Here is a 26,015-nt window from a genome sequence, read left to right as displayed (position 1 = left end):
GCCTCTGAATCAGGTACTCCAGCAGCCAGACTCCTCTCCCGGCCTACTTTCACCTAATAGTCCTATCCCTGTTTCTACCATTTCTTTCATCACCTTTCCATCCCTTGCCTAAGGTACTTTCTGCATCTTACTTTCTGCCCACTAGGTGGCAGTATAACACAGCTTTGTCTCCCCCTCATCTTTAATTTTCTTAGCCCAATACTCTTATCTTTTCTTCTATTTTTCTCACCTATTACCTTACTGATTCTCCCACTAGCCCCTACTTTTCCCCTCCTATCTCCTCACCCAGACTGTATTTCCTACCTTGACAAGCTTCTTGGTGCTCCGGCTCTCCTTCTGGACTGATTGGCTACGCTTTCTCCAGTAGTTGTTTCTGCCCCGCTTCGCTCCCCTCCCTACCCCCTTATCCCACCCACCCCACGTATCCCTACATTTATACCTAACTAGCCACACCCCTACTGCTCTAGCCTATCCCACCTACCAATCTTCATCAACATAACCTCACCTTACCATTGCCCTCCCACCCTCACTACTCTCTTGTAGATTAACCCTGTCAAACTCCCATAGCCTTCTACCTCACAGCATTTTACTTTCCCTATATTAACTACCTCTACTATCAGATCCTTGCTCCTCACCTCAACATGCCATCTAAAATCATCAAACCCCATTACATGAACAATATAACTAGAAACATCCTAGGTAAACTGTCACTCCTACTTATTTTTTCACTAGCTGTCTCACTACCTTACATCCTTACATCTTTTGAAGACAAATCCATAAACCACATTCACTACCCTCATAAGCAAACAGCCTCTAATCATTCTACAGTGACACTATCTCACTCAAATATTACATCCATCCCTTCCTATCTCCTGCCAAATATCATCGACTCTCGCATATTAAACTATATACCCTCTCATCAAAAAGAATAAAATACCTTACAAATTTCTCTTTCTTACCACAATTCCAATTTAACCCATCTACCCTAATAGATGGTGACATACATCCAACCCTGGGCCCAGAGCTACCTCTCTTGATGCCAGACCTACTATTTGTAGCCCCTCCCTCCCATCCCTTACCTCTCAATCTAATGCATTAGTTATAGGACACCTGAACATACAAAGTGTTAACAACAAAGTCACACATCTCCATTCTCTTCTTGATCTTCACTCCTTCGATATTCTCTGTCTTACAGAAACCTGGCTAAAACCCTGCACTAAAGATAATGAAATAATTCCCCCAGGTTATAACATTGTGAGACAAGATCGAAATACCCACAGAGGCGGGGGTGTAGCCCTGCTATTTAAGACAAAACTTCACATATCCTTAGTTCCCTATGAACCTCAAGTGGATACCAAGGCTGAACTTCTTTTGGCTAAACTGCAAATTAACCCAAATAAATCAATCTTTATACTCTGTATCTACCTACCCCCCGGAAACAACACTACTATAATCGAAAACATCCTTAGTTGGACATCTTCAAATTACCCTCAAGAAACTATCATATTAGGAGACCTAAACCAAGATTGGTCCTCAATAAACTCAGATAACCCCACCACCCATATTAATCTACATGGCTATTCTCAAATAATTAACACCACTACCAGGATCAACAAACCTAGCAACAAAGAAAGCATACTAGATTGGATTCTAATTAACAAACAACAACAATCCTACCTTGCAGGTACCTTACCTGATAACATTAGTGACCACTACCTAACCTATATCATAAGACTAAAGACTACTATCACTAACAACCCAGCCCTTAAAACCTCACGATATAATAAACACTTTAACCTTATCCTCTTCTTATCTGAACTAAATGCCTGCAACTGGAACCCCCTAAAAACTCTCACACTCGCTGATGCGGTTGAATATTTCAATTCTAGATTCTTATCAATCCTTGACAATCATGCACCAGAACGCACCATCAGAGTTAAAACTAAACCAGCCCCCTGGCTAACTAAAGAAACAAGACAAAAAATGTTACTCAGAAATAAATCCTGGTCTAAATGGAGATCTAGTAAATCTCCTTCAGATCAACTGATCTTTAGGCAACTCAGAAATTCTACCAAAAAAGCAATAATCGGTGACAAAAGAAACTATTATAGTAATCTCCAACAAATTAATACTAATAAACCACAACAATTTTGGGCAACCTTAAATAAGATTATTCACCCTGGTAAGACTACTACTCCGCCCCTCTGAGTCAGAAAAACACACAACCCTAGAAACTGCCAACACCTTTAACTCCTTCTTTACTGAAACCATTAACTCTCTAGCCTCTCACCTCTCCATAGATAAATCATCCATCCCTGACCCCACTTCTACTAATCTCCCTACCTTTAAACTACAACCTATCTCCACCTCCTTTATCCAAAATGTCTCCAAAACTCAAACCTTGTACCCCCTCTGCCGACAAACTTCCTGCCGAATACCTTCAAAAAGCAGCATCCATAATAGCCTACCCTGTATCCATCCTTATAAACAGAACTATCAGCGAAGAGTCCATTCCTGATATCTGGAAAATCTCATACATCACCCCCTTACATCAAGGTGGCAACTCAATGAGTACTCAATTATAGACCCATAGCCCTCTTATCACCAATAGCAAAGATTATGGAAAAATGTATACACCATCAACTAATGAATCACCTCACTAAACATAATATTCTGTCCAATTGCCAACATGGTTTTAGGCCTTTTCACAGTACTACCACTGCCCTACTTTCCTTCACTGATCTTTTCTTTTTAAATCGCAACAATAACAACCTATCTTCAGCCCTCTTTATAGACCTTTCCAAAGCTTTTGACATGGTCAACCATCCCCTACTCCTACAAATCCTGGAATCTATCTCTCTTGAACCCAAGGCTATCCACTGGTTTGCCTCTTATCTCAACAATAGAAAGCAGGCCGTCCTCTGGGGTAACAATCTCTCATCTCTGCTACCTATCACTCTTGGTGTTCCACAGGGCTCTATTCTAGGCCCTCTCCTTTTCACTCTATTCATAAATGACCTTCAATTAGCCTTACCCCAAGCAACTTGCATCCAATATGCAGATGACTCCACACTTATCTGCTCAAAAACTTCCTCTGAGTTCTGAACCCTTACTCAAAACGTCTTCAACACAGTTGAGACATGGTTCTTAAAACGCTGTTTACTTTTGAATGCTAAAAAAACCAAACTCCTCCTATTTAAGCCTACTTCTAGGTCCCCCCCACTAGAATTCTCCATCTCTTCTAACAATGGTACTGTTATATCCCTGATTCTACCACTAAGCTGCTAGGTGTGACTATAGACAACTGCCTTACTTTTGATACTCATATTAACAATACCATTAAAATAGTCAATCGAAAACTGGGCTCCCTCTACAGAATTAAAACATTCTTAACTCCCAATGCTAAAGCTACACTTGCCCACTCTCATCTTATTTCTACTCTCCTCTATGCTTCACCCATCTACACTAACCTCAAGAAGAACAATCTCTCTAAATTAGCTAACACTCTCAATAACATAGCTAGATTTGTCACGGAAACAAATTTAGAACCCATCACTGTCTGAATCTACAACAACTTCACTGGCTAGAATTTCACAACATGCTATTACTCTCTCAACTTACCTTTGTCCATAGAATATTCTACCAACCTAACAATACACCTATCCTCTCTAATCTCTTTACCCCTTATACAAACCTAAATTCCCTTCGGTCCTCTAACAAACCTCTAGTTACTATATGTAAATCTAATAACTCGGCTGGTGACTCCCTTTTCTCCAACACCATTGGTAAGTCTTGGAATCAGCTTCCCACTGAACTCACTTCCATCACATCTCCTATTCTCTTTAAACAAAAACTAAAAACACACTTAACAAAACACTGGCTGTGCCCCTGTCTCAATCCTGACTAACCATGGCTCAGTAGTCTCTCACCTTTCTATCCTCCCTACTCTAAACCTGCTCTCTACTATTCCAGTCTCATACTTATACACTTTCCTCTCTCTTTTCTTATCTATCATGTTCTTTTTTTTCTCTCTTACCTCCTACCATATTTTAGTCCAAATCTGATAATTTTAAGTATTACTAAACCAGGACTTAATTTTTTATGTTGAGCACAATACTTACTTATCCTATCAAACTATGTTCCCTTCATTTTGTTTTGTATTGACTGTCTGTACAATTTGTGGAGCTTTTCTCCCCGGGCCTCTGCTGAAAAAGGAGTTGTCTCCAGTTAGACTAGCCCGGTTAACAAATGTTAAATAAATAAAATAAATAAAATAAAATGTTTTAACCTGGATGCTCTTCCTGACGCAACCTTCCCCATTTAGCCGGGCTTGGGACCTGCACGAAGAAATATACTGGCTTGTGCATCCCCAGTGGCTGTTGATGATCAAGAAGAGGAGGAGGAGTGTGAGGGCAACACCAAGGATCAAATGGTAGAAACTGAAAAAGGGTGATTGTGAGGTGGAGTTTAGGGAAGAGTTAAGACAGGCACTGGGTGGCAGTGAAGTGTTACCGAATAGCTGGATAACAACACCAGAGGGAGATGGCTAGAAAAGTGCTTGGTGTGACATCTGGACAGAGGAAGGAGGACAAGGAGACCTGGTGATGGGATGAGGAAGTACAGGAGAGTATACAGAGAAAAAGGTTGGCGAAGAAGAAGTGGGATTGTCAGAGAGATGAAGAAAGTGAGTATAAGGAGATGAGGTGCATGGCAAAGAGAGAGGTGGCAAAGGCTAAGGTTAAGGCATATGGGGAGTTGAATGAAAGGTTGGACACTAAGGAGGGAGAAAAGGACCTGTACCGATTGGCTAGACAGAGGGACCGAGCTAGTAAAGATATGCAGCGGGTAAGGGTGATAAAGGATAATGAGGCAAACATACTCACAAGCGAGGAGAGTGTGTTGAGCAGATGGAAAGAGTACTTTGAGAGGTTGATGAATGAAGAGAATGAGAGAGAGAGAGAGAAGGTTGGATGATGTGGGGACAGTGAATCAGGAAGTGCAACGGATTAGCAAGGAGGAAGTAAGAATAGCTATGACGATGATGAAGAATGGAAAGGCTGTTCGTCCAGATGAAACACCCGTGGAAGCATGGAGGTGTTTAGGCGAAATGACAGTGGAGTATTTAAAAAGATTATCTAATGATATCTTGGAAAGTGAGTGGATGCCTGATGAGTGAAGAAAAAGTGTTTTGGCACTGATTTTTAAGAATAAGGTTGATGTGCAGATCTGTAGTAACTACAGAGGGGTAAAACTGATCAGTCACAGCATGAAGTTATGGGAAACAGTAGTGGAAGCTAGGTTAAGAAGGGAGGTGAGGATTAGTGATCAGCAGTATGGTTTCATACCAGGAAAGAGCGCTACAGATGCTATGTTTGCTCTGAGAGTGTTGATGGAGAAGTACAGAGAAGGTCAGAAGGAGTTGCATTGTGTCTTTGTGGACTTAGAAAAAGCATATGACAGGGTGCCTAGAGAGGAGTTGTGGTATTGTATGAGGAAATTGGGAGTAGCAGAGAAGTATGTAAGAGTGGTACAGGATATGTACGAGGGTAGTGTGACAGTCAGGTCTGCGGGGGAAGTGATGGATGCATTTATGGTGGAGGTGGGATTACATCAAGGATTAGCTCTGAGCCCTTCCTTATTTGCAATGGTGATGGACAGGTTGACAGACGAGATCAGACAGGAGTCCCTATGGACTATGATGTTTGCAGATGGCATTGTGATCTGTAGTGAGAGTAGGGAACAGGTGGAGGAAACCCTGGAGAGATGGAGGTATGCTCTAGAGAGGAGAAGAATGAAGGTCAGTAGGGCTAAGACAGAATATGTGTGTGTGAATGAGACGGAGGATAGAGGAATGGTGAGGATGCAGGAAGTAGAGTTGGCAAAGGTGGATGAGTTTAAGTACTTGGGATCAGCAGTTCAGAGTAATGGTGACTGTGGAAGAGAGGTAAAGAAGAGAGTACAGACAGGGTGGAGTGGGTGGAGAAGAGTGTCAGGAGTGATTTGTTACAGGCGAATACCACTAAGAGTGAAAGGGAAGGTCTACAAGAGGGTAGTGAGACCAGCTATGTTATATGGTTTGGAGACAGTGTCATTGACAAAAAGGCAGGAGTCAGAGCTGGAAGTGGCAGATGTTAAGATTTGCACTAGGTGTGACAAGAGTGGATAGGATTAGGAATAAGTATATTAGAGGGTCAGCCCAGGTTGGATGGTTTAGAGACAAAGCCAGAGAGGCAAGAATGCGGTGGTTTGGCCATGTGCTGAAGAGGGATGCTGGGTATATTGGAAAAAAGATGCTAAGGATGGAGCTGCCAGGTAAGAGGAAAAGAGGAAGGCCTAAGATAAGGTTTATGGATTTGGTGAGAGAGGACATGCAGGTGGTTGATGTGACAGAGCAACATGCAGAGGACAGGAAGAAATGGAAATGGATGATCTACTGTGGCGACCCCTAACAGGAACAGCCAAAAAAAAAAAAGATTCAGGTCAGCCTAATAACCCAACTTCCTGTCTAACCATTCTAAAAGCACTGCTAAACAATTCACCTCATATTTCATCTATAGTGTATTCTCTCAAATAAAACAATGCAGCCCCTAACATTCCTCACCCATGAAATTGCTCAACCCCACTAATAAACTATGTTTCCAGCCCATAGTCTCTTCCAGTATCAAAAGATTTCTCCTCAAGCTAAAAACCTGCTACTTGTTTCCCAGACAACCTACCAGCAGAATACATCAAGCTTGCAGCTGATGCATTGACCAGTCTTGCCTATGTACTAATTAATGAGCAATCAAGGAAAGCTATGTCCCCGAGTTCTGGACAAAAATATTATGTATTACCTCTGCATAAAGGTGGGAATTCCACCGATCTCTCCAGTTATTGGCCCATTGTCATTCTGTCATCACTTTCTAACATTCTAGAAAAATGTATCCAAACCCAACTACTTACCTATCTCTCTGATAATAATCTCCTATCTACCATACAACGCAGATTTCATTCAACACATCACATGACTTTCACTACTCTTCTTAGCGTCACTATTACCATCAGCCAAAGGAGAAATGAAGACAACGTCGACTTATCAAACACCTTTGATACTGCATCCTGCCAAACAGTGCTAAAAAATCTGTATTCATTGTGACTAGGGTCACCAGTTCTCTCCTGGTTTAATAGACTCTGTACAGAAGATACCCTAGCCAAGGATCAAACTAGTGAACCTCTTGCTGTGAGGTGACAGCACTGCCCATTACACCACTGTGCAACCATCTGCTTTTTCTGTGTGTCCAAAATCTGCAACATCATCCAACTCATTCTAAAACAAACTCATAACCTCATAACCTTTACACAACATCTTAAAATACATGTGTTGGAAACATGGTCATATTCATGCCATTTACCAAGGGAATAAGTCAACTCCTTAATGCCCACTAAACCGTATCCTCCAAATGCCATTCATATTCATACACTTGAAAAACTCTTATTGATATCCTACATCTTCCTCATCTGGCTACTCACTCATTACCTACAAACCCTCTCTATCTACCCATCCCATACCTTTTCACTTACTCCCTCTGTTAATCCAGCTCTCTCATACTCCTCATCAAGACTACTCCACTGTGTTCTTCATCCCTCTCAGCTCTCCAAATTTTTGCAGAATGTCAAGATTTTTGCCTTGTATCTGTGGTCTGTTCCTCATAAAATTTATGGTTTTCTGTAAATCACTAAGGAGTGAAGTCATAAATAATTACATACATTTGAGTTTCAGACTTCATTTTCTTCATAAAATGCATAATAACACAAATCCAGTTACTTTAGCAACTTTCTAAGTTTGTAAGAACAATATTTAAAATGTGTCCCTAGCTTTGGGCCTTTGCCTCCCCCCCACCATTATTTTAGGCTTTGTCCAGTTTTCTTGCACTAACATGTTGAGAGGTGTACTGGTCTTCTTTCAGCTCCATATCCCTGTATCTGTTTACTGCCATTCTGCTGTACTTTGCAATCTTCTCTATTGTCTTTCAACTCATTAGTCTTACATCTACTTATCACCATTCTTCAGTACTTTACAAACTATTCTCCATATCTTTCTTACCTTGCCTATATAAGCCAAATCACTCATCTGTGAATGCTGTATATAAACCTAAAGCTAGAAGCCAGTGTTAATAATGCACTGAATAGTGTAGTAGTTTTTGTTCTTAGCTATTGATTGCTCACACATATCTTAGTCTACTGTCCCTCGATGCTGAATATTAAAGACCTTTAACTATGTCGGTAACATATCCACCAATCTGGGAAATTATACACCCATCAGCCTAACTAGCCTGATCTGCAACACCATGGAATGGATTATCGTGGACCTCATTAACAGGGACAATGGCAACTGCCAAACACTCAACTCCACACAGTTTGGCTTTGTCAAGGGGAGGTCATGTTTGTTAAATCTGGCTGACTTCTCTTGAGACAGTCACCAAAGCCATAGTCAAGGGGAAGACAGGGCATACCTCCTACCCTGATTGGCCAAAGCCTTTGACACTATTCCCCACTCGGGCATAATAGATAAAGTCTCTCAACTAAGCAACCAGATGGGTAGCAAACTGGTTCACTGATAGAACCCACCTAATCAAAATAGGGGAAACCACCTCAAGCAGTAGACCCATAATGAGTGGCATACCCCAGGGATCGATCTTAGAGCCTCTGTTATTTGGGATATACTTCTCTGAGGTGCAGGCCAGAATCTGTGGGCTATGGCTGAACAAGTGATGTGGACATCCTCCAAGAGGGTCTCACCCAAACAAATGAGTGGTGCGAGAAACATAGCCTCAGGCTGAATGCCAAAAAATGCATCATGATCCCCTTTTTTGCTGAGTGACATCCCCACATATTATCACATTAATAACAATGTCCTAAGTACGTAATCATTTGTGAGGGATTTGGGCACCCAAGTTGAGAGCAACCTGACTATTGACCATCATGTTGCTTTCTTTGAATGGAAAGCTTTCTATATGGCTCACCTCATAAGTAAGGGTATCTCATCCAGGGACAAGGAGGTCATAATATCCCTGTATTCTTCCCTTATAAGACCAATTATTGAGTACAATGTCCCCTTTGGCATGTACCTCACAAAGCACATGCAGCAGTTGGAGAGACCACAGAGATTCCTCACCAGGAGAATCCAGGGCCTCAAACATCTACCCTACACAGCTAGGCTAAAAGCACTGTCCCTCTACTCAGTTTCACACAGGCTCCACAGAGTTGACCTCTGTCTGCCATACAAAGCAATCTCAGACCCCACCTTGATGGGACTGCTGCATATCCGCAAGTCAAGCTCCACTCGAGTAACCTGCATGTGCTATCTCAACCTGATCTGTGACATCACTAGGACTTGGTGGCAGGACAGATTTGTGTCCCAGAGACTCCCCCATCTGTGGACTAGACTCCGTCTCCACATCAAGCAGAGTACCTCATTATCCCCCTTTTTAGGCACAACCTGGATAACTGGATGGGAAAAAAGAAGTTATGTTCTTACCATAACGTTCCATCTGTGATGTGGATGTTCAGTTATTACTTACTGATGGATGTTGGTTCCATCCTCAGAACCTAGTCGGCCTTATAACAAGCTTGTGCCAGCCAAAAAACTCTCGAGCTAAGCTTTCCCATAGTGCCCCTCTCCCTGTTACCTCAGATCGAGTTTGCCTATGATAAGGAATGCAGAGGCTTTTTCTGAGCAAGTTCCCTAATATGGGATTTGGACCAAATCCGAACCTCCAGGAGCCCCTTAGAGAGGGAAGGAGTGGTGGGAAGTAATGAATGAATTAAGATCAATAACACAGATGGAATGTTATGGTAAGAACTTAACTTTATCTGATGTTGTTAATCTTCATTCATTCATTCTTTATTGATGGGACAGAGTCCCTAGCTACTGTATGTCTTGGGAGGCCCTATGGAAGGATGTTCCTGAGTACCATTGAACCAAAGGATGTGCTCCCCCTGGAGACCAAATCCAATTTGTAATGAGTGATAAAGGTATGAGAGGTGGCCATGTTGCAGCTACACAGATATCATCCATGGAAGCCCTTGAATGAAAAGCAACAGAAGTCGCCACCGATCTGGTTGAGTGTGCTTTGACCTTACTCAGTAGAGGAATTTTACTATGTTTGTAGGTGAAGCATATACAATTTCACAACCATTTAGATAAAGTTACCTTGGAGACAGAGTTTCCCAAAGTTGGTCCTGAGTAGGAAACAAATAACTGGTTGGATTTCCGTACTGATTTCGTTTTGTCTAGGTAAAATCATAATTGTCTATGTACATCCAGTAAATGAAGGCAGTATTCTCCTTTATTTGAGAAGTTTGGAAAAAAGACTGGTAGATCAATTGTCTGATTAATAGTCAATTCTGAAATAACTTTGGGCAGAAAGGAAGGGTTAGTCCGGAGTGATACTCTGTCCTTATGAAAGACCATGTAAGGGCGTTTTATGCACAAGGCTTTAAATTCAGATATGCGTCTTAATGAGGTGATAGTCATCAAAAATAGGGATTTCCAGGATAAGAATTTTGTATCACAAGTGACAGCAGGTTTGAAAGGTGATTATGTCAAGGATTGCAGAACTAGTGTCAAACTCCAAGGTTCGATTGGTTCTTTGAAGAATGGTCTGATGTGTGAGATCTCTTTCAAAAAGGTTTTACAGAAGTGATGGGAAATTAAGGATGAGTCTTGGAATCCATTGTGGAAGTCTGAGATAGCAGCCAGATGTATGCGAATAGTGGTGGTGACTGCTCCTGAATGAAGAAGGCTTGACAAATAATCCAGTATCGTACTAACTGGAGCTGAGTAGGGGTCTAGTTCTTTCTGTCAAGACCAAATAAGGAATCTCTTCCACTTGTTAAGATATATTTTCCTGGTGGATGGTTTGTGTGAAGCCAGAAGACTGTTATGTACATGGGAGGAAAGGTTATTCTGCCTGGCAATTACTGGAAGTAGAGAAACCAAGCTGTCAGCTTGAGACTGGATATGTTTGGATATATAAACCCCTGCAGGTGTGACAGTAATTCCGGAGTTGGATCCAGAATCCATGGTTGGTGTGCTAGGTGAGGCCAAAGGACGGGAAACCAAACTTGTCAGGGCCAGTTGAGTGCAATGAGGATTACTCTGCTTCTCAACCGAAGGGCCTTCTTTAGAAATTGTGGGATCAGGGGAAGGGGAGAGAAAGCATAAAGAAGTCCCATGGGTCAATCGTGTATTAGAGCATCCCTCGGGGACTGCCGCTGTGGGAAAATTAGGGCAAAGTAGCTGCTGCATTTGTGATTTGCTGGAGATGCAAATAGGTCGCAGGAAGGCTAGCTCCTGTGACTGAAGATCTTTGCCACTATGGTTGAATTGAGGGACCACTCGTGAGGCAGGAGGATGCAACTGCTCAGTTTGTCTGCAATCACGTTGGAATCCACGGGAATGTGCATTGTTATCAGAAAGCAGTTGGATGCTGTCGCCTATTGCCAAATTCTCATGGCCTCTTGACACAACGGGTAGGACTTGGTTCCCCCTTGTTTTTTGATATACCAGGCCACCAACATGTTGCCAGACTGGATAGCAATTGTCCCTGATGGGAGGACAGATTGAAAGGCTTGCAATGCTAGAAGCACCACCCTCAGTTCTAGAACATTAATATGCAGATCGGCCTCCAGAGGGGACCAAGTGCCTTGGACTGTCATTCCTTGGAAGTGCCCCCCACCCTATCAGGGAAGCATCCATGGTCACTATGGCCTTGGGCTAAGAGGGGAAGAAATGGTGACTCCATGGGTCTTTTTCTGGCTTCATCCACCAAATTAAATCTTGTTTGCATCGGTTTGTTATGCAGATCTGAAAGGACATAGGGTGATTTGAAGGGGAACACTGTGTTAGTAGTAGCCATTGAAGAAGTCTCATGTGTAGTCTGGCCAGGGGAACTATTGTCATCAATGCTGCCATTGATCCTAGCAGTTTAAGTACAGCCCGAGCTGGAACTTTGTCCTGAGAGAGTATCACCCGGAGTTGGGACCTCAGTCTTTTTAATCCATGACATGGAAGGAAGACTAGGCAAGACTGAGTATTGAAAGTTGCTCCTATGAATTCCAAGGTTTGAGAAGGAGTCAACTTGCATTTCTCCTTGTTTATTAAGATTCCTAGGTATTTTGCTAGTTTCAGAGTGTAATGTAAGGCTGTAACCAGTAGACACTTGGTGGGGGCAGTAAGGAGCTAATTGTCTAAATACGGAAATACCTGGAATCCTTTCAGTCTCAAGTGAGCTGTTATCACTGCCATGCATTTGGTGAACACTCTGGGGGCCATAGAGAGTCCAAAGGGCAGTGCCTGGAATTGGTAATGATTGGCTCCCAGCCAGAAGTGAAGGAATCTTCGGCAACTTTTGTTCATTTTTATGTGGTAATACGTATCCTGAAGATGTACTGAGCACATCCAATCATCTTTCTCCAGGAAGGGCAGGATAGACTGAACCGTGACCATCCGTAATTTTCTTTGGTTGACAAATTTATTTAGGATACTGAGATCCAAGATCAGTCTCCAGTCTCCTGTCTTTTTTGGCACTAAAAAGAACCCTGAGTAAAATTCAGATCCTATTTGGTCTAGTGGGACTGCTTGGATGACTCTTTTTTGAAGCAGCTTTTGTATTTCTTGAGCTGCTGCTTCCATTTGGCAGGGTGGAACATTGGGAATGTGCCTTAATGGCTTTGGGCAAATATTGAAGGGTATGTGGTAACCTCTGGTGATTATATTCTGCACCCAAGAATCTGTGGTTAATGTTTGGCAGGCAGGGTGGTGCAGAGAGAAACATCCCCCGACTGCTTCTAGTGGAAAGAAATCGGGCTGCTCTTCAGGAGCACTGGTAGGGCTGTCCAGAAAAGGAATATCTGGACTCCTGGTTACTTGGACCCCCTCTGTCTCTGTAGGGGCATCTTCCAGATGAGTTACCCCCTCTGCCCCATGGGGCAAACTTGCCACGTGTGTCACAGAAAGGATCCTGGGATTTTTTGTGCCACATCTTTCCACTCCTCTGATCCCTAGAGTAGGATCGCTGGGGGGTGGAAACACGCACACCCATTGTAGACAGGGTCTTGCCATCCTTTTCACACCTGGCTAACATGTCTTTTATTTTCAGGCCAAAGAGAAAGGATGCTTCCACTGAAGCATTGAAAAAAGAAGGCTTAAAAGGGTTCACAAAATCACAAAAGCTCATCCAGGCATGACGTCTCATGACAACGCTCAAACCCGCTGCTCTAGCTGCCCCTTTGGTAGAGTGAGAGATCAACCACATAGACAAGTTAGATATAGATTCCAGGGTTGCAAGCTGTGAGGCAACTTTGTCATGTACCTTGTTAGAGACTGCTCCTGCTAAGGTTCCCGAGTGTTCTGAAATTAAGTCTCTCTTGAGTCTGGTAAAGTGTGCCAAGTAATTCAAGGACCAAATTGTAAAGGTCAGTGAGGCAAACACTCACTTCCCTATCCTGGCCATTGCCCGAGACTCCCTGTTTTGGGGATCTACAGTATGGCTTTCCTCGGCGAGCTCCTTTTTAGTGGCTGACACCACCACCATAGCATCTACCAGTAGGCCTTTGGACCAGTGTGGACTTTCTTCTGGTGGGGACAAAATTTTGTCTAGTCTCCTGGGAATTGGTTCAGCAGTATCAGGACTCTTCCATCCACACTGCACAATGAGCTGGACTAGTTTGTCTGCAGGTGGGGTCACCCAAGAAGTAGGGGGTCAAGCACGAAAAGCCTGCAAGAATACAGACTCCTCAGAGGAGGAGTTGGTGGGCTTCCAGCCTTCCCACTGTTTTAAAATGTTCAGTATGTCTCCAAAGGAGACATCCTCAGGGGGTGACTGTGGGGACCCCTCCCCTTCATCATAGTCCATATCTTCAGTGAGCGATTCTTTGGGGGAGTCCACGTGCTTCCTCTTACATGATCTCTTATGTGGTACCTCCTTAGTAGGGACATCTGAAGAGGACTCAGAAGAGAGGGTGCCCTGTAGTAGGGTATCTTGACAGTCTTGTGCTTGATGTCCCAGTGTGGTGGACTGTGTCAGCTGCATTTCAGATGGAGGATATATAAGGTACTCTGACGCTGATGGAACCATCTGTGTGCCTGCAGAGGCAAGGGCCATCTCCATCACCTGGAAAGCTGGCCAACCCAAGAGGGATGGGAGCCCAGAACTGAGAAGGACAACCTCAGAACTGGGGTCGCACCCATGAGTCCACTCCCAGGGAAGGATCCCAAAAAGGACTTAGTGCTGCCAAGTCTCCCGGAACCGTAGTGAACAGCACCATAAAAAAACAGGTGCCATACTAGGGGTCATGGGTGCTGGCAGCTCAGTCATGATCCCGAGGATGGCTTGGCTCTGAATGTGTTGAGGGCCAAAGGGTCTGCTCCCAAACCATGGTGAGGTCTACCACTGAAACCAAAGAAGCTGGAACCGGGATACACATTGGTGTCAAGGGTTTCAACACCTTCAAGGAGGTCAAAGGAGGAGAATATGTAGGAGTCTGTGAAGAACCCCCCCCCCCGGCTCCAGTTGGGAGGGAGGTTTTGGAAGGTGTTGCGATTCCTCTGGCCATCAGAAGCTTATCCACAAGTCTCACCACATAAAATTCCGAGAGGCTCCTGGAGGAGTGGGTTGATATCCCCGACGCAGTCAGGCCTTTCCAAGAAAGGGCTGAACTGTTGCCCAAAAACGGATCTGCCGTAGGGGAATATTGGGTCCGAGGGGCTGTTTCATCTATCAGCACCATGGCCTCAGGACCAGTCAGATGTATAGGTGGGGGGGAGTGATCGCTGCTTGGAGTACTATTTTTGGTGCCAAAAAGGACGGAGCCAAAGTAGTAATTAAGGATATCGATAGTACACTGGTTATTATCAGTACCATGGCTGGTGCCAGAGACAATGTTACTGAGAACAGTACTGAGTTGGATAGACGAGGTCCTGGAACTGAGGACGGCACCGTGGAAGGGAGCTGAAGCACCGGTACTGAAGTTGTTGGTGCCAGTTTGGGGATTTTTGCCTTTAGTTCCGAAGACTTTTTATCAGTACCATGAGGGGAAGAAGGTACGGAATGGCTTTTTCATTTCTGCTCCTTCTTAGGAGGGGTTGAGCCTTCTGACCCAGAAATAGACTCTGAAAAGGGAGTTTTTAGATGACCCTTGAGTATTAATTTGTTTTTCCTCTCAGTTAAAGTGCAAGAGCTAAAACCTTTACAAATGTCACTTGGCGGTTGTACAGATAAGTGCAGAACACCCAGGCAGTAAACGCATGAATGATGTGTGTCCGAGTTTGGCATTTTGCGACCGCATTGGTTGCAGTGTTTGAATCCTGCTGTTCCCTTCTTTTCAGACATAGCGGAGCAAGATTTAACTAAAGTAATGTAACTATAAACAAGAAAATGCACACTCTATCAGAAAACAGAAGATTAAAGTGTTTTTTTTTTTTTTTGATAGAAGACAAAAAAAGGAAAGGGAAAGGATACCAACAATGGTATTAAAAATTACCTCAAAGGGTAGGAAATTTAGAGAAAATAGAGGGAGGAAAGGCCTGTACCAATGATGGTAGTGAGAGTACCAAATTGGTAGAAAAAGGGCAAAAAGATAGAAAGGGCACTCAGAAAAGGTGTAGAAGTTTAGCAACTAATGAGAAGGGAGAAAATTATAGATTTTGAAGAAGAAACCTGTGGAAAGAGTTTTAATAAAGATATATTTCTATATTATTTAGCTGAGAGCTGGCTTGACACGTCTTAATATCTATGCAGCAAATGAGATCTGAGGTAACAGGGAGAGGGATACTATGGAAAATCTTAGCTTGAGAGTTTTTTGGCTGGCACGAGCTTCTTATAAGCCCGACTCGGTTCCGAGGACGGAACCGCACCCATCAGTAAGGAATGAATGAAGATTAACAACATCAGATCAGAAAATACACCCCTGGGATTCCACCTGTGTCCCTGTTGGACAGGGGCTTTGGGTGCTGACGTGTCTAAGCATGAGCTAAACTGTTGGCTAGGCTTATAACAGCCTCAGGGCCAATAGCCTAGTAACTTTCTATGATCCTGCGTACAGTGCAAATAACTATTTTCCGCTGTATTACATCTACTTAGCTGTTCTTAATGTTTTTCGTATGTTGTTATTTTTTATTTTTTGGCTTAATAGCTACTGTAAGACTACCTACTCATTTCTCTAACATGCACCTTCTTTCTAACCATTAACTGGTAATTGTTAATAATGTGTTTTTATTATACTTGTACTGTAATCCTCTATAAGCTTAACGTATATATTCTGCCTGAAGCTTTTCTGCCAGGGTATCTGCTGTAAAAGGATTGCTATTGGGCTATTCCAGTAAACAAATGATAACAAATAAGTAAACTCTTTTCTACTTTTAATCTCAGACACATACACACACACACACACACACACACACACACACACACACACACACACACACACACACACAGAGTTATGCAAAGCCCATTTCAGAGCCACCTGGAACATCACCGCTAATTCTCACTGATCTAAAGAGGCAGTATTCACCCCCACCCTAAATTCTTGTGTCCTAGTGTTTAACCGTATTTTTGCTCTTTACACCAAGTTACATGTGGAGTGACAATTAAAGGCTTTTAATTTTTTCACTTATTCTTTTATGTTAAATAGTGCTGTCTGCCTCAGCAAGGTCAAGCAATGCTATTCGGGGGGTAGGGGAAATATACAGACAGACCACCGCTGAATCAGCATTTGCAGCAGCATTGTGTAAAAGTGTGGAGATTTCATGCTACATGGATGAAATAATCTTTACTCCAACTGACTTTTTCTTTGTTTTTAATGTAATATCTATTGTTCTATACTGCATGATGTGTTTAGTTTTGCAGGTTATAAAATAAAGTGCTGTTACTTCTGACTTGCAAGCTGTACTGTCTTTAATGAGGAATGTGGCAGGAAAACAACACAGTATGCCATACTGACGTATGTATTTGTATTAAAAGGAAAGAAAAATGCTTTTCTTGGATGAAATTTTCACCTTTGCACCATGATATTGGCATACTTCTTGTTTAGTAGAAGAAGAGGGTGTTTCATGTTTTGACTGTATGTCACACATTCCCATGGCTTGTGTTCTACACTGGCCTCTAACACTCTGAAACATAAGGGTAGGCCCCAGGTTAGCCACAGGAAAAATGTAGTACTAACCAACAAATAACCTTCTTAATCAAATGGATATATTTACTGAGAATAAACAAGGATGTGGATGAATGCAGAACAGTTCTGAATTTTATTTTATTTTAATTTATATTTTATATTTGTTTTCCCAGGTAGTTGGCAAAAAGATGAGATCCACAAATTTAGAAACTGAATAATGAAACAGCATGCAAAGTGAGATATGCTTTGTCCCTAGTTTTATGTTTACTGGCATGGGCCAGTATATCATAGACAAGGATTATATGCTGCCTCCTAAAGCACGGCATACACATCTAGATTCACTAATAAAGAAAAGATGTTTGAGGATTACAGTTAATATACATACCCAAGGCTATGCAAACTGTGAAATCCATTTACTCTGTATCATGTATATCACTCCTGCAATAACTGTGCATTTATAGTGCCTTATTTCACATAACTGAACTGGAGACTTAAACCTCTTTTATTAGACAGGTTCCACTTAAAAGCTAGGTTGTTGATTTATTCTCTTCTGTATTGTGCATGCTTTCTATAGTCACAAAAAAAAAATAACCCACAAAAATAGGGTGGCTATTGTCCCATATGTTAAGATTTTTGTTAGGTAGGGTGGAAATATTACACAGAAGTAAAGACTAGTGTCAGTGAAACAACTTTCAGGCAGGCAGTGAAATCATATGTGAAACATGGTTTGCTATAGTTTTGTCGATTTCACTGCAAGCGAATTATCGTTTCTACGAACCATGAAAACGAAAATCCACTGCAGCGAACGACAAAAATTTTGAATGCAGAAGTGGCGAATGTTCGAATTCAACATAATTCGAATATTCACCACACTTCCGCAAACGGAAGTACTGTGTGCTGCACCGTCCCACACCCTCTGCTACTTAGATATACAAATGCCGAGATCACACTATAGTGAGTGAAAGGGTACATTTTCCAATCCCCACCATAATGTGATCTGCATGAAAATGTAGAAATGCACAACAGCGAATGCTGTATTACATTCAGAGTTGTACATTTCTACATTTTTGCATTCAATCTTCCTATTCTACCAAATGGGTCAATTCGGACTAATGTGAATTGCACAGAGTCTTATCGTCCATTTGATAGTAAACTGTAGAACATGTACAACTACATGCAGAATTACTGAACATACCTCTCAAAATCTTACAGCAAGAAATCTAGACAAAGCCATGAGTAAAAGTGGGACAAAGGACAAAAATAGGGACAATTTTTAAATATTGCTCTTACAAACTTAGAAAGTTGATAGGGTAACAGGTTTTGCATTAGCATGAATTTTCTGAAGGGTATGAAGTCTGAAACTCAAATGCTGTCATTATTTTCTAACTTCAATCTTTAATGATTTGCCACTAATTTGCCAGAAAACCACAATTTTATGGAAAATGGACCAAATGTAAGAGGCAAAAATCCAGACATTCCGCAAAAATCTGTACAGTTGAAGTATGTTGCTGAACCATTTTACTACTAAATGAGAGCTTCACAAAGTACTGCTTATGCAAAGGAAAGTCCTCATTTCCTGACAGTAACTTTCAGGCATTCATATACAACTGAGTTAACACACAAGCAAAACTAGCATATAGTATAGTTTGTCCAAAAGTCTCCCAACCTCAGTCAGACCACATGCAACCTACAGCTTTTATTTGCTGCTCAGAAGTTTCTCCTTACTACCAATTCCTTATTCAAAATGTTTTAATCTTGCTGTGTTAGAAAAGCTTCAGAGTTAATTACAGTGACAGAAGTGGTACTTGATATACAGTCAATTAACGGAATTCGAGTCACAATGGAAAATTGAAAAGAAAATACTGATTATTTCTGGATAATGTTGTACTCATTAAACAAAGAAGTAGTAACCTGCTTATTATTTTTGTCTGTTCAACGTTACTAACAGCGAATCGCTTCTGGTGGAGATGGAGAAAAAATGAAATTCTTTGGGCAGTCTATTCATGGAGAGCTTGATTTAAATGGTGATGGCCTAGTTGATGTGACTATTGGCGGGCTTGGAGGTGCTGCACTCTTCTGGTAAGTATTTTATATGAGGCACAGCTCAATCAAATGACTGCTGAGTGTAGCTGTTTGTAAATGACAGTAGCTGCTGTCAGCATACGCTGCTAGGCATATGTGTTTAGTAAACACAGCATCTGTTACCTTTGCTAAATGTCTTTTAACTTTTATAGTCAAGCACATCATTTCAGTATTTATAAATTCCCTCCTTTGCTGACAGATTCCTAAGCTCAATCGTGTAACAGTACTCAAACCAGACATGGCAGTACATCCCACTGACATGATGAAAGTTGAGAAAATGTCTATATACAGCATACAGCAGTATCAAGTTGCATAAAAGTAACTTTTCATCTTGTGGTTATTTTCATGGATTGCGTTAAGATCAGTATTGTATTTTGCATAGTACTTTTTATTAAAGTCCCACAAATATCAGCAGAAAGTGTCTACTTAATTCATTGTTTGACATTCCAACAGCAGAGGGATGTGTCACTTTAAGACTGCCAGTTTAGAACTAAAAAATTCATGCAGACTGCACTACTCTCACTAAGTAGATTGCCAGACTTGTGATAGTCTGTAACAATCTCCTTTGCACAGCTAAAAAACATAGCTTTCTCTATATATTGGTGGATTTAGCTATTGAAAAAAAAAACATTATATATATATATATATATATATATATATATATATATATATATATATATATATATATATATATATATATATATATATATATATATATATGTGGTTCCCCTTGAGCTAATCAAAGAACCAAAAAGTTGACTTACTTAACAGTGAGATGAAAACAACGAAGCATTCAAAACAGCAAACTCCCGGAATGGTGAATTTCGTCACCGGGATACTAATCACATTGCCACCGCTGATTACCTTGGCCCTTTTTTCCACTGTAGTGCAATGTCAGAGTTGGAATATTTAGTTGGTGGGTGTGGGGGCAAAGCCCCCAACTTCAGTGTGTTTTATTTGTGTAGTTTTTTTTTTTTTTTTTTTTTTTTTTGTCAGCGGTGGCCAAGTGGTTGGTTTCCTGGAGGAAATATTTGCCATTCCGGGACTTCACTATTTTGAATGTTTTGTTGTTGTTGTCTCAATGTGGTCAACTTTTTGGTTCTCCAGTTATTTAAAGTAGAGCCATATATATATTTTTTTTTTCATTAAGGTGCCAAAGAGTCTGCGGAACACATTTAACTGGCTTTTCAAAAAAAGTGCAAGCAAAAAAGCATACAAACACACACACACACACACACACAAAACACAACACACACACACACACACACACACACACACACACACACAAAACAACACACACACACACACACACACACACACACACACACACACACACACACACACACACACACACAAAACAACACACACATACAAACACACAGATCTTCAAAGCTTCTTCTACCTCAAACACTAGAACAGAAGCAATGCTTCAGCAATCAATGTACTGTACTACTGCAATAATTTCATATCCTATCAAGTGTCACCTACCTTCAGGCCATCTCACATCATGAGACATTTCCTTAACCTGTTAGGTCATGTCCAGGTCATTCCCATCACAAGTGCTAGTAGCACATCTCACCTGCTCAGCTACTGGTGCTATGCAAGCAATTAGAATGCATACTTTCTTCCTAGTTCACTGCCCGAGTAAATCTAAAAAGTCTAGAGTCCAGACTGCATAGACTCAGAGTAGACTATAGTACTTCATTACTGACAAATGTACTTTTTGTTGATTATATCACTGTGTGATTCTGTCCCTGATGTTCTTCAGCAAGAACATGAGGTGAGTGTCCTTCAAGGCTACTTTTTTTGGGTGGTTCCAAGTAAGTTTGTACTGCCGATAGATTAAATTCAGATTACATACTTAACCTTTCCAGTCCTTCACTAAACACTGCTGGTGTACAGAACTCAGCCTTTAGGCGTTTTCCCTGTTCTTTGTTCATTATCTCATCCTCAAGAACTCCAAATAGCTTGCTGTTTTTTATATCCATAGTCTCCCTAAGCCTCACAAGGTCATTGTATTGTTCACAACACTGCAACATGCTATATATTTAGTCCTGTCTGTCCTCAGAGGAAAATGCCACCTATGGGAAAAAACATCCCTTATTCTGCAGTTTACATCTGATCTTGTTTTCTCTGATTTGACTTTATAATAAAACAGATTGAGAATTCTCCTGAATAGGATCCCTCATTCAGCATTCTCTCTTAACAACACCAGCACTATGTCCCCTTAAACATGATGAGATGGTTCACTGTTTCAGAGTTAAGCGTTTTATCTACTCCCTCATTTCTCATCTGTCTTTTATGACTGTTGTCTCTTCTTACCAATGTTCATCACATATCTCTTGCAGTATGAGTCTTCACTCTGCTGTTTCTTTCCCAAAATAACTGTCGCCATTTCATTGAGTAACTTTTTTGGCTTGGCAGCAAGGTTTTTTTTTCACCTATGACAGTCTGTGACAATCTCCTTTGCACAGCAAAAATGTAGCTGGACTCATTCAATTTGCTGTTGAAATAGGGAAGCATTGATTGTTAAAGGGATGTGGTTGCAAGTAGTAAATTACAATTGGATGGATTGCTACTTGAATATTTTTTTTCTTGTAAAAAATCATTACTAGCACTGTTTCTATTGCAGCAGAAGTGATTCAATTTTTTTTTTGAGATTTCTCTAAGGTTGTTTGGTCATAGAGTCGGGAATTGGTATATGCAAATGAGGCACTGGGGAGTTCTTGCTTCCCTGTCCCAGAAAAAAATATTTATTTATTTTATTTTTTTCTTTTTCTTCCATCTGGGGCAGTGACTAATTGTATTTATCCAGCTGGGGCTTCAACAGTAGTTCCTTGAGGACATGTAGTTGAACTAAATATATATATATATCATATGGTAACGTATTTCTTTGTCTATCTCTGTCTTTTTCAATACCTATATCAGTATCTATCCATCCATCTATCTATTCATTTATCTATCTATATGTATTTGGTAGCCACGCAGGTAGTCAAGATCTAGAGATTCACTTCAGACAGAATCCAGGCAAAGGTAATAGATACATTATTTTTGCATCTATGAAAACAGTCAAGAATAATCAAGTACAAATATGTGCAACAATTACAAATTAATCTAGATGCAATTAATACAGGCTTCTCCAACAGTTTAAATGTTTTTAAAAGATGTACATAGAAGCTAACTTGATTGCTTACAGAAGTAAAAGCATACTCACTGTCCATCCAGCATAAGACATTTGTACACAAGCAGGACAAGCCTTTAAATGCTACATATGTTAAATGGAAGGGGATCCAGTATCTGTCTGCCTGGGATGACATGACCGACAGACCATGATGCTTTGCCAGAGATAGTCTGCACTTGTCGACCCTGGGATTCAGGTTATTGGCTAAGGCTCTTGCCACCCCTATAGTGCCTTTTTTTTAGGCAAAGTTCAAAGGACAAAACCACCACTGTAACAGGTACAAGCATGCAAAATTTGAAGGTAATGCTAGTCAATGCTAGAAGTCTGAACCTCAAAATGCACTCTCTCGAGGCACTCCTAAAAATGGAGAACATCGATATCTGTGCAGTAACTGAGACCTGGTTCAAGGCTCCAGAGATCACCCCTGCAATACCAGGCTACAACTCTTACCACACTTTTCGGCCACCAAACCAGGACCGGAACGCTAAAGGTGGAGGAGTGTCCATACTCACCAAGGATATTCACAACACCAGGCTAGTTGCCCAACACAATGCATCTGAAATTCTCCAGGTGTAACTAACACTAGGTAAGACTGCAATCCAAATTGCAGCTTGCTACATATCCCCCACCATGCCCCAAGATTCTCACTACACCTTTCTAAACATACTGGAAAACATTAAGATACAACCAAACACCCTAATACTGAGTGATTTCACTTACCCTGCCACTAACTGGGAAAACTACTCGTGTACCAAAACCTTTGCTCAGTGGTTCTTGGAATTCATAAATTCCAATGCCATGGATCAACTAATCCTTAGTCCCACCAGGTGCTCCAATATCCTAAACCTGGTCATTACCAACATGGGAAATTGATGCTCCACACCTATGGTTACCACCTCATTGGTGAGGTCTGACCATAAACTAATCATTGTTGACACCTACATCCCACCCCCACCACCCAGTAAGGAAACCTCTGTAAAAAACTTCTCCAAAGCCAACTTCATGCTACTCAAGTCAGAAGTAACAAATTTCATGACACCCAAGCAGATGGGAACTGAAAGATCGACTGCTGAATCCTACACCAAGGCACTGTATGAGCACATCCACTCGTGCATGAATCGTGCCATCCCCAACAGAACCAAGACGGTCTCCTCCAAAAAAAGGAAGCCAATCTGGTGGTCCTTTGCCATAAACAAACTTTAAAAAAAAGGAAGAAACTGTTGCAGAAAAGAGGAAAATCCCTGGATGCAAAAAACTCCCTTACCAGCCTCAGTAAGAAGCTGAGATCCCTCATAAAATCCTCCAAAGCTAGTTATGAAAATAAAATTGCCAAAGATTTCAAAGAAAACCACAAGGCATTCTATAGCTATGTCAAGAATCTAAATGGCAATACTCAGATCTGCTCTGTGCTGCAACAGAATGGCATTAAATATACTGATCCAAAGGATATTGTCAATATCCTAGCAGATCGATTCAGTGCAAACTTCACCCCCCTCTCACCCCCTAAAGGGCCCATCTCAATTCCAAAAGTTTGCCAGATTCCAGTAATAACGGCCACACAGGTAAAAAACGCACTCTCCAAAGCTAAGAATACACCATCCATGGGACCAGACGACATCCCAGGCTGTGTACTACATGAACTACAAAATGAATTGGCACCTCACCTAAGTGTCATGTTTAATCATAGCCTCACCTCAGGCTTCATGCCAACTGAGTGGTGCACAGCTACAGTTATCCCATTCCACAAGGGGGGATCCACCTTGAATCCCGGGAGCTACCGCCCCATCAGTCTGATGAGCCTGATCTGCAAGGCCATGGAACATATTATCATGGAACTTATAAACAAAGATTGACAACCTTCAAACACTAGACCCCACCCAGTTTGGGTTTGTGAAGGGTCAAACTTGTCTCATGAACCTGATTGACTTCTTCGAATCATTCTCCAGAGCCATGGACAAGGGTAAGGTGGTCCACACAGCCTATCTGGACCTCGCCAAGGCCTTCAACACCATCCCCCACTCTGGAATCATAGATAAACTTACTAAGCTGGGCATTAATCCCTACGTCACTCGATGGGTTGCCAACTGGCTTACTGACAGAACCTGACTCCAAATCCAGCTCCAGACAAGTGACAAGTGGAGTACCTCAGGGTTCAGTCCTGGGACCGCTCTTGTTTGGCATCTACTTCTCTGAAGTACAGGCCAACACTAAGGGACTCTGACTAACAAAGTTCACAGATGACTGCAAACAGGGAGCAATTATTGAATCCCTAAATGATGTGGATAGTCTACAAAAGGGTCTTATGGAAACAGATGCTTGGTGCCAGAGCCATGGGCTCAAGCTCAATGCCAAGAAATGTATAGTTATCCCCTTTGGGAAAAAAACATGTACCCATGATATACCACATAGGTGGCAGTACACTAAACACTGAAAGTGTGATAAGAGACTTAGGGACACAGGTGGACAGTGGTCTCACCTTCGATAACCACATCACCACAACAGTCAGGAAATTCTTCTATGTGGCACTCCTCATCACTAAGGGCTTTTCATCCAGAAAAAAGGAGGTCATTGTCCCACTGTACCCATCCCTCATTAGACCCATTATAGAATACAATGCCCCGTTTGGTATGTAAATCTCAAGACATCTGTAACAACTGGAAAGGCCGCAGAAATACCTCACTAAAAGAATCACAGGCCTGAAGCAGATGCCCTATGCTGGCCGTCTAAAAAAATTTCACTTATACTCTGTTGCATATCATCTACTCAGAGGCAATCTCTGCTTAACATACAAGGCTTGTCAAACCCCAAGCTGTTGGACATGCTACACTTAAAGAAATCCCAACCCTCAGAGACACATGCTCCAGGGATCTAAACCTTGTCATCACAATGGACAAAACATGCTGGAGGGATAGGTTCCTGAGCCAGAGACTCCCCAGACTCTGGAATAGACTGCCCATACATGTCAAGCAGAGAGTCTCTTTGGCCCACTTCAAAAGGAACCTTGATGATTGGATGAGAGATAGGAAATTCACCCCGGGGATCATGTCAGTTACCCTGCTAGACAGGGGCCCAGGGAAGTATATACTGTGGGTAAAAATAGCCAGGGAATTGTTATGGCTAGGCTTGTATAGGCCCTATGTACAAGCCTGGTACCAACCTATGAACCTGTGAAAGTGAAGTAATAAACATAATATAACAGGTAAACATGTTAGTAAGTTTACCAGCTAAGCTGAAATAGCTTAGCATAGTAAATGAAAATGTATTTATATCAGTAGCATTGGGAAATTGTGAGTGTATCTAACTATAAATATTTCTATCCTGCTTCTAGATCTTAAGACAGCTGCTTTTAATGGTTAAAGGATAACAGTATCCTACAAAGTGTTATTTTTCAGAAAATGCAATTAGGCAGTGCAGAGCACGAAAGTGATTAGAGTAAAAATTAAAATAATAAGGATGTAGCAGCCGCTATTGTCCCCTGCCTACTCCCACAAACACCCAAACTAACATAGGCATTGCGACCATTTTATTGAACTTACACAAAAACCATTGAACTGATCATAATAATTATAAGAAAGCAACTTAACATGCAAACAATTTT

The 26,015-nt window shown here is 41.6% G+C and overlaps 1 protein-coding gene across 1 annotated transcript in view; it reads left to right on the top strand.

Annotated features, from left to right (window-relative positions):
* The window catches only part of ITGA1 (integrin subunit alpha 1), a 2,125,719-nt gene that overhangs the window by 1,495,236 nt on the left and 604,468 nt on the right, over positions 1-26,015 (top strand). Inside the window, exon 15 of the mRNA XM_044077325.1 lies at positions 19,103-19,233. Within this exon, the coding sequence (XP_043933260.1) occupies positions 19,103-19,233 (131 nt within the window). The remainder of the gene's footprint in view (positions 1-19,102; positions 19,234-26,015) is intronic.

Source organism: Protopterus annectens, chromosome 1.part1 (assembly GCF_019279795.1).
Source record: "Protopterus annectens isolate FY-2018-M chromosome 1.part1, PAN1.0, whole genome shotgun sequence".
Taxonomy (NCBI): domain Eukaryota; kingdom Metazoa; phylum Chordata; order Ceratodontiformes; family Protopteridae; genus Protopterus; species Protopterus annectens.
This window is presented reverse-complemented; position numbering and strand designations above follow the sequence as displayed.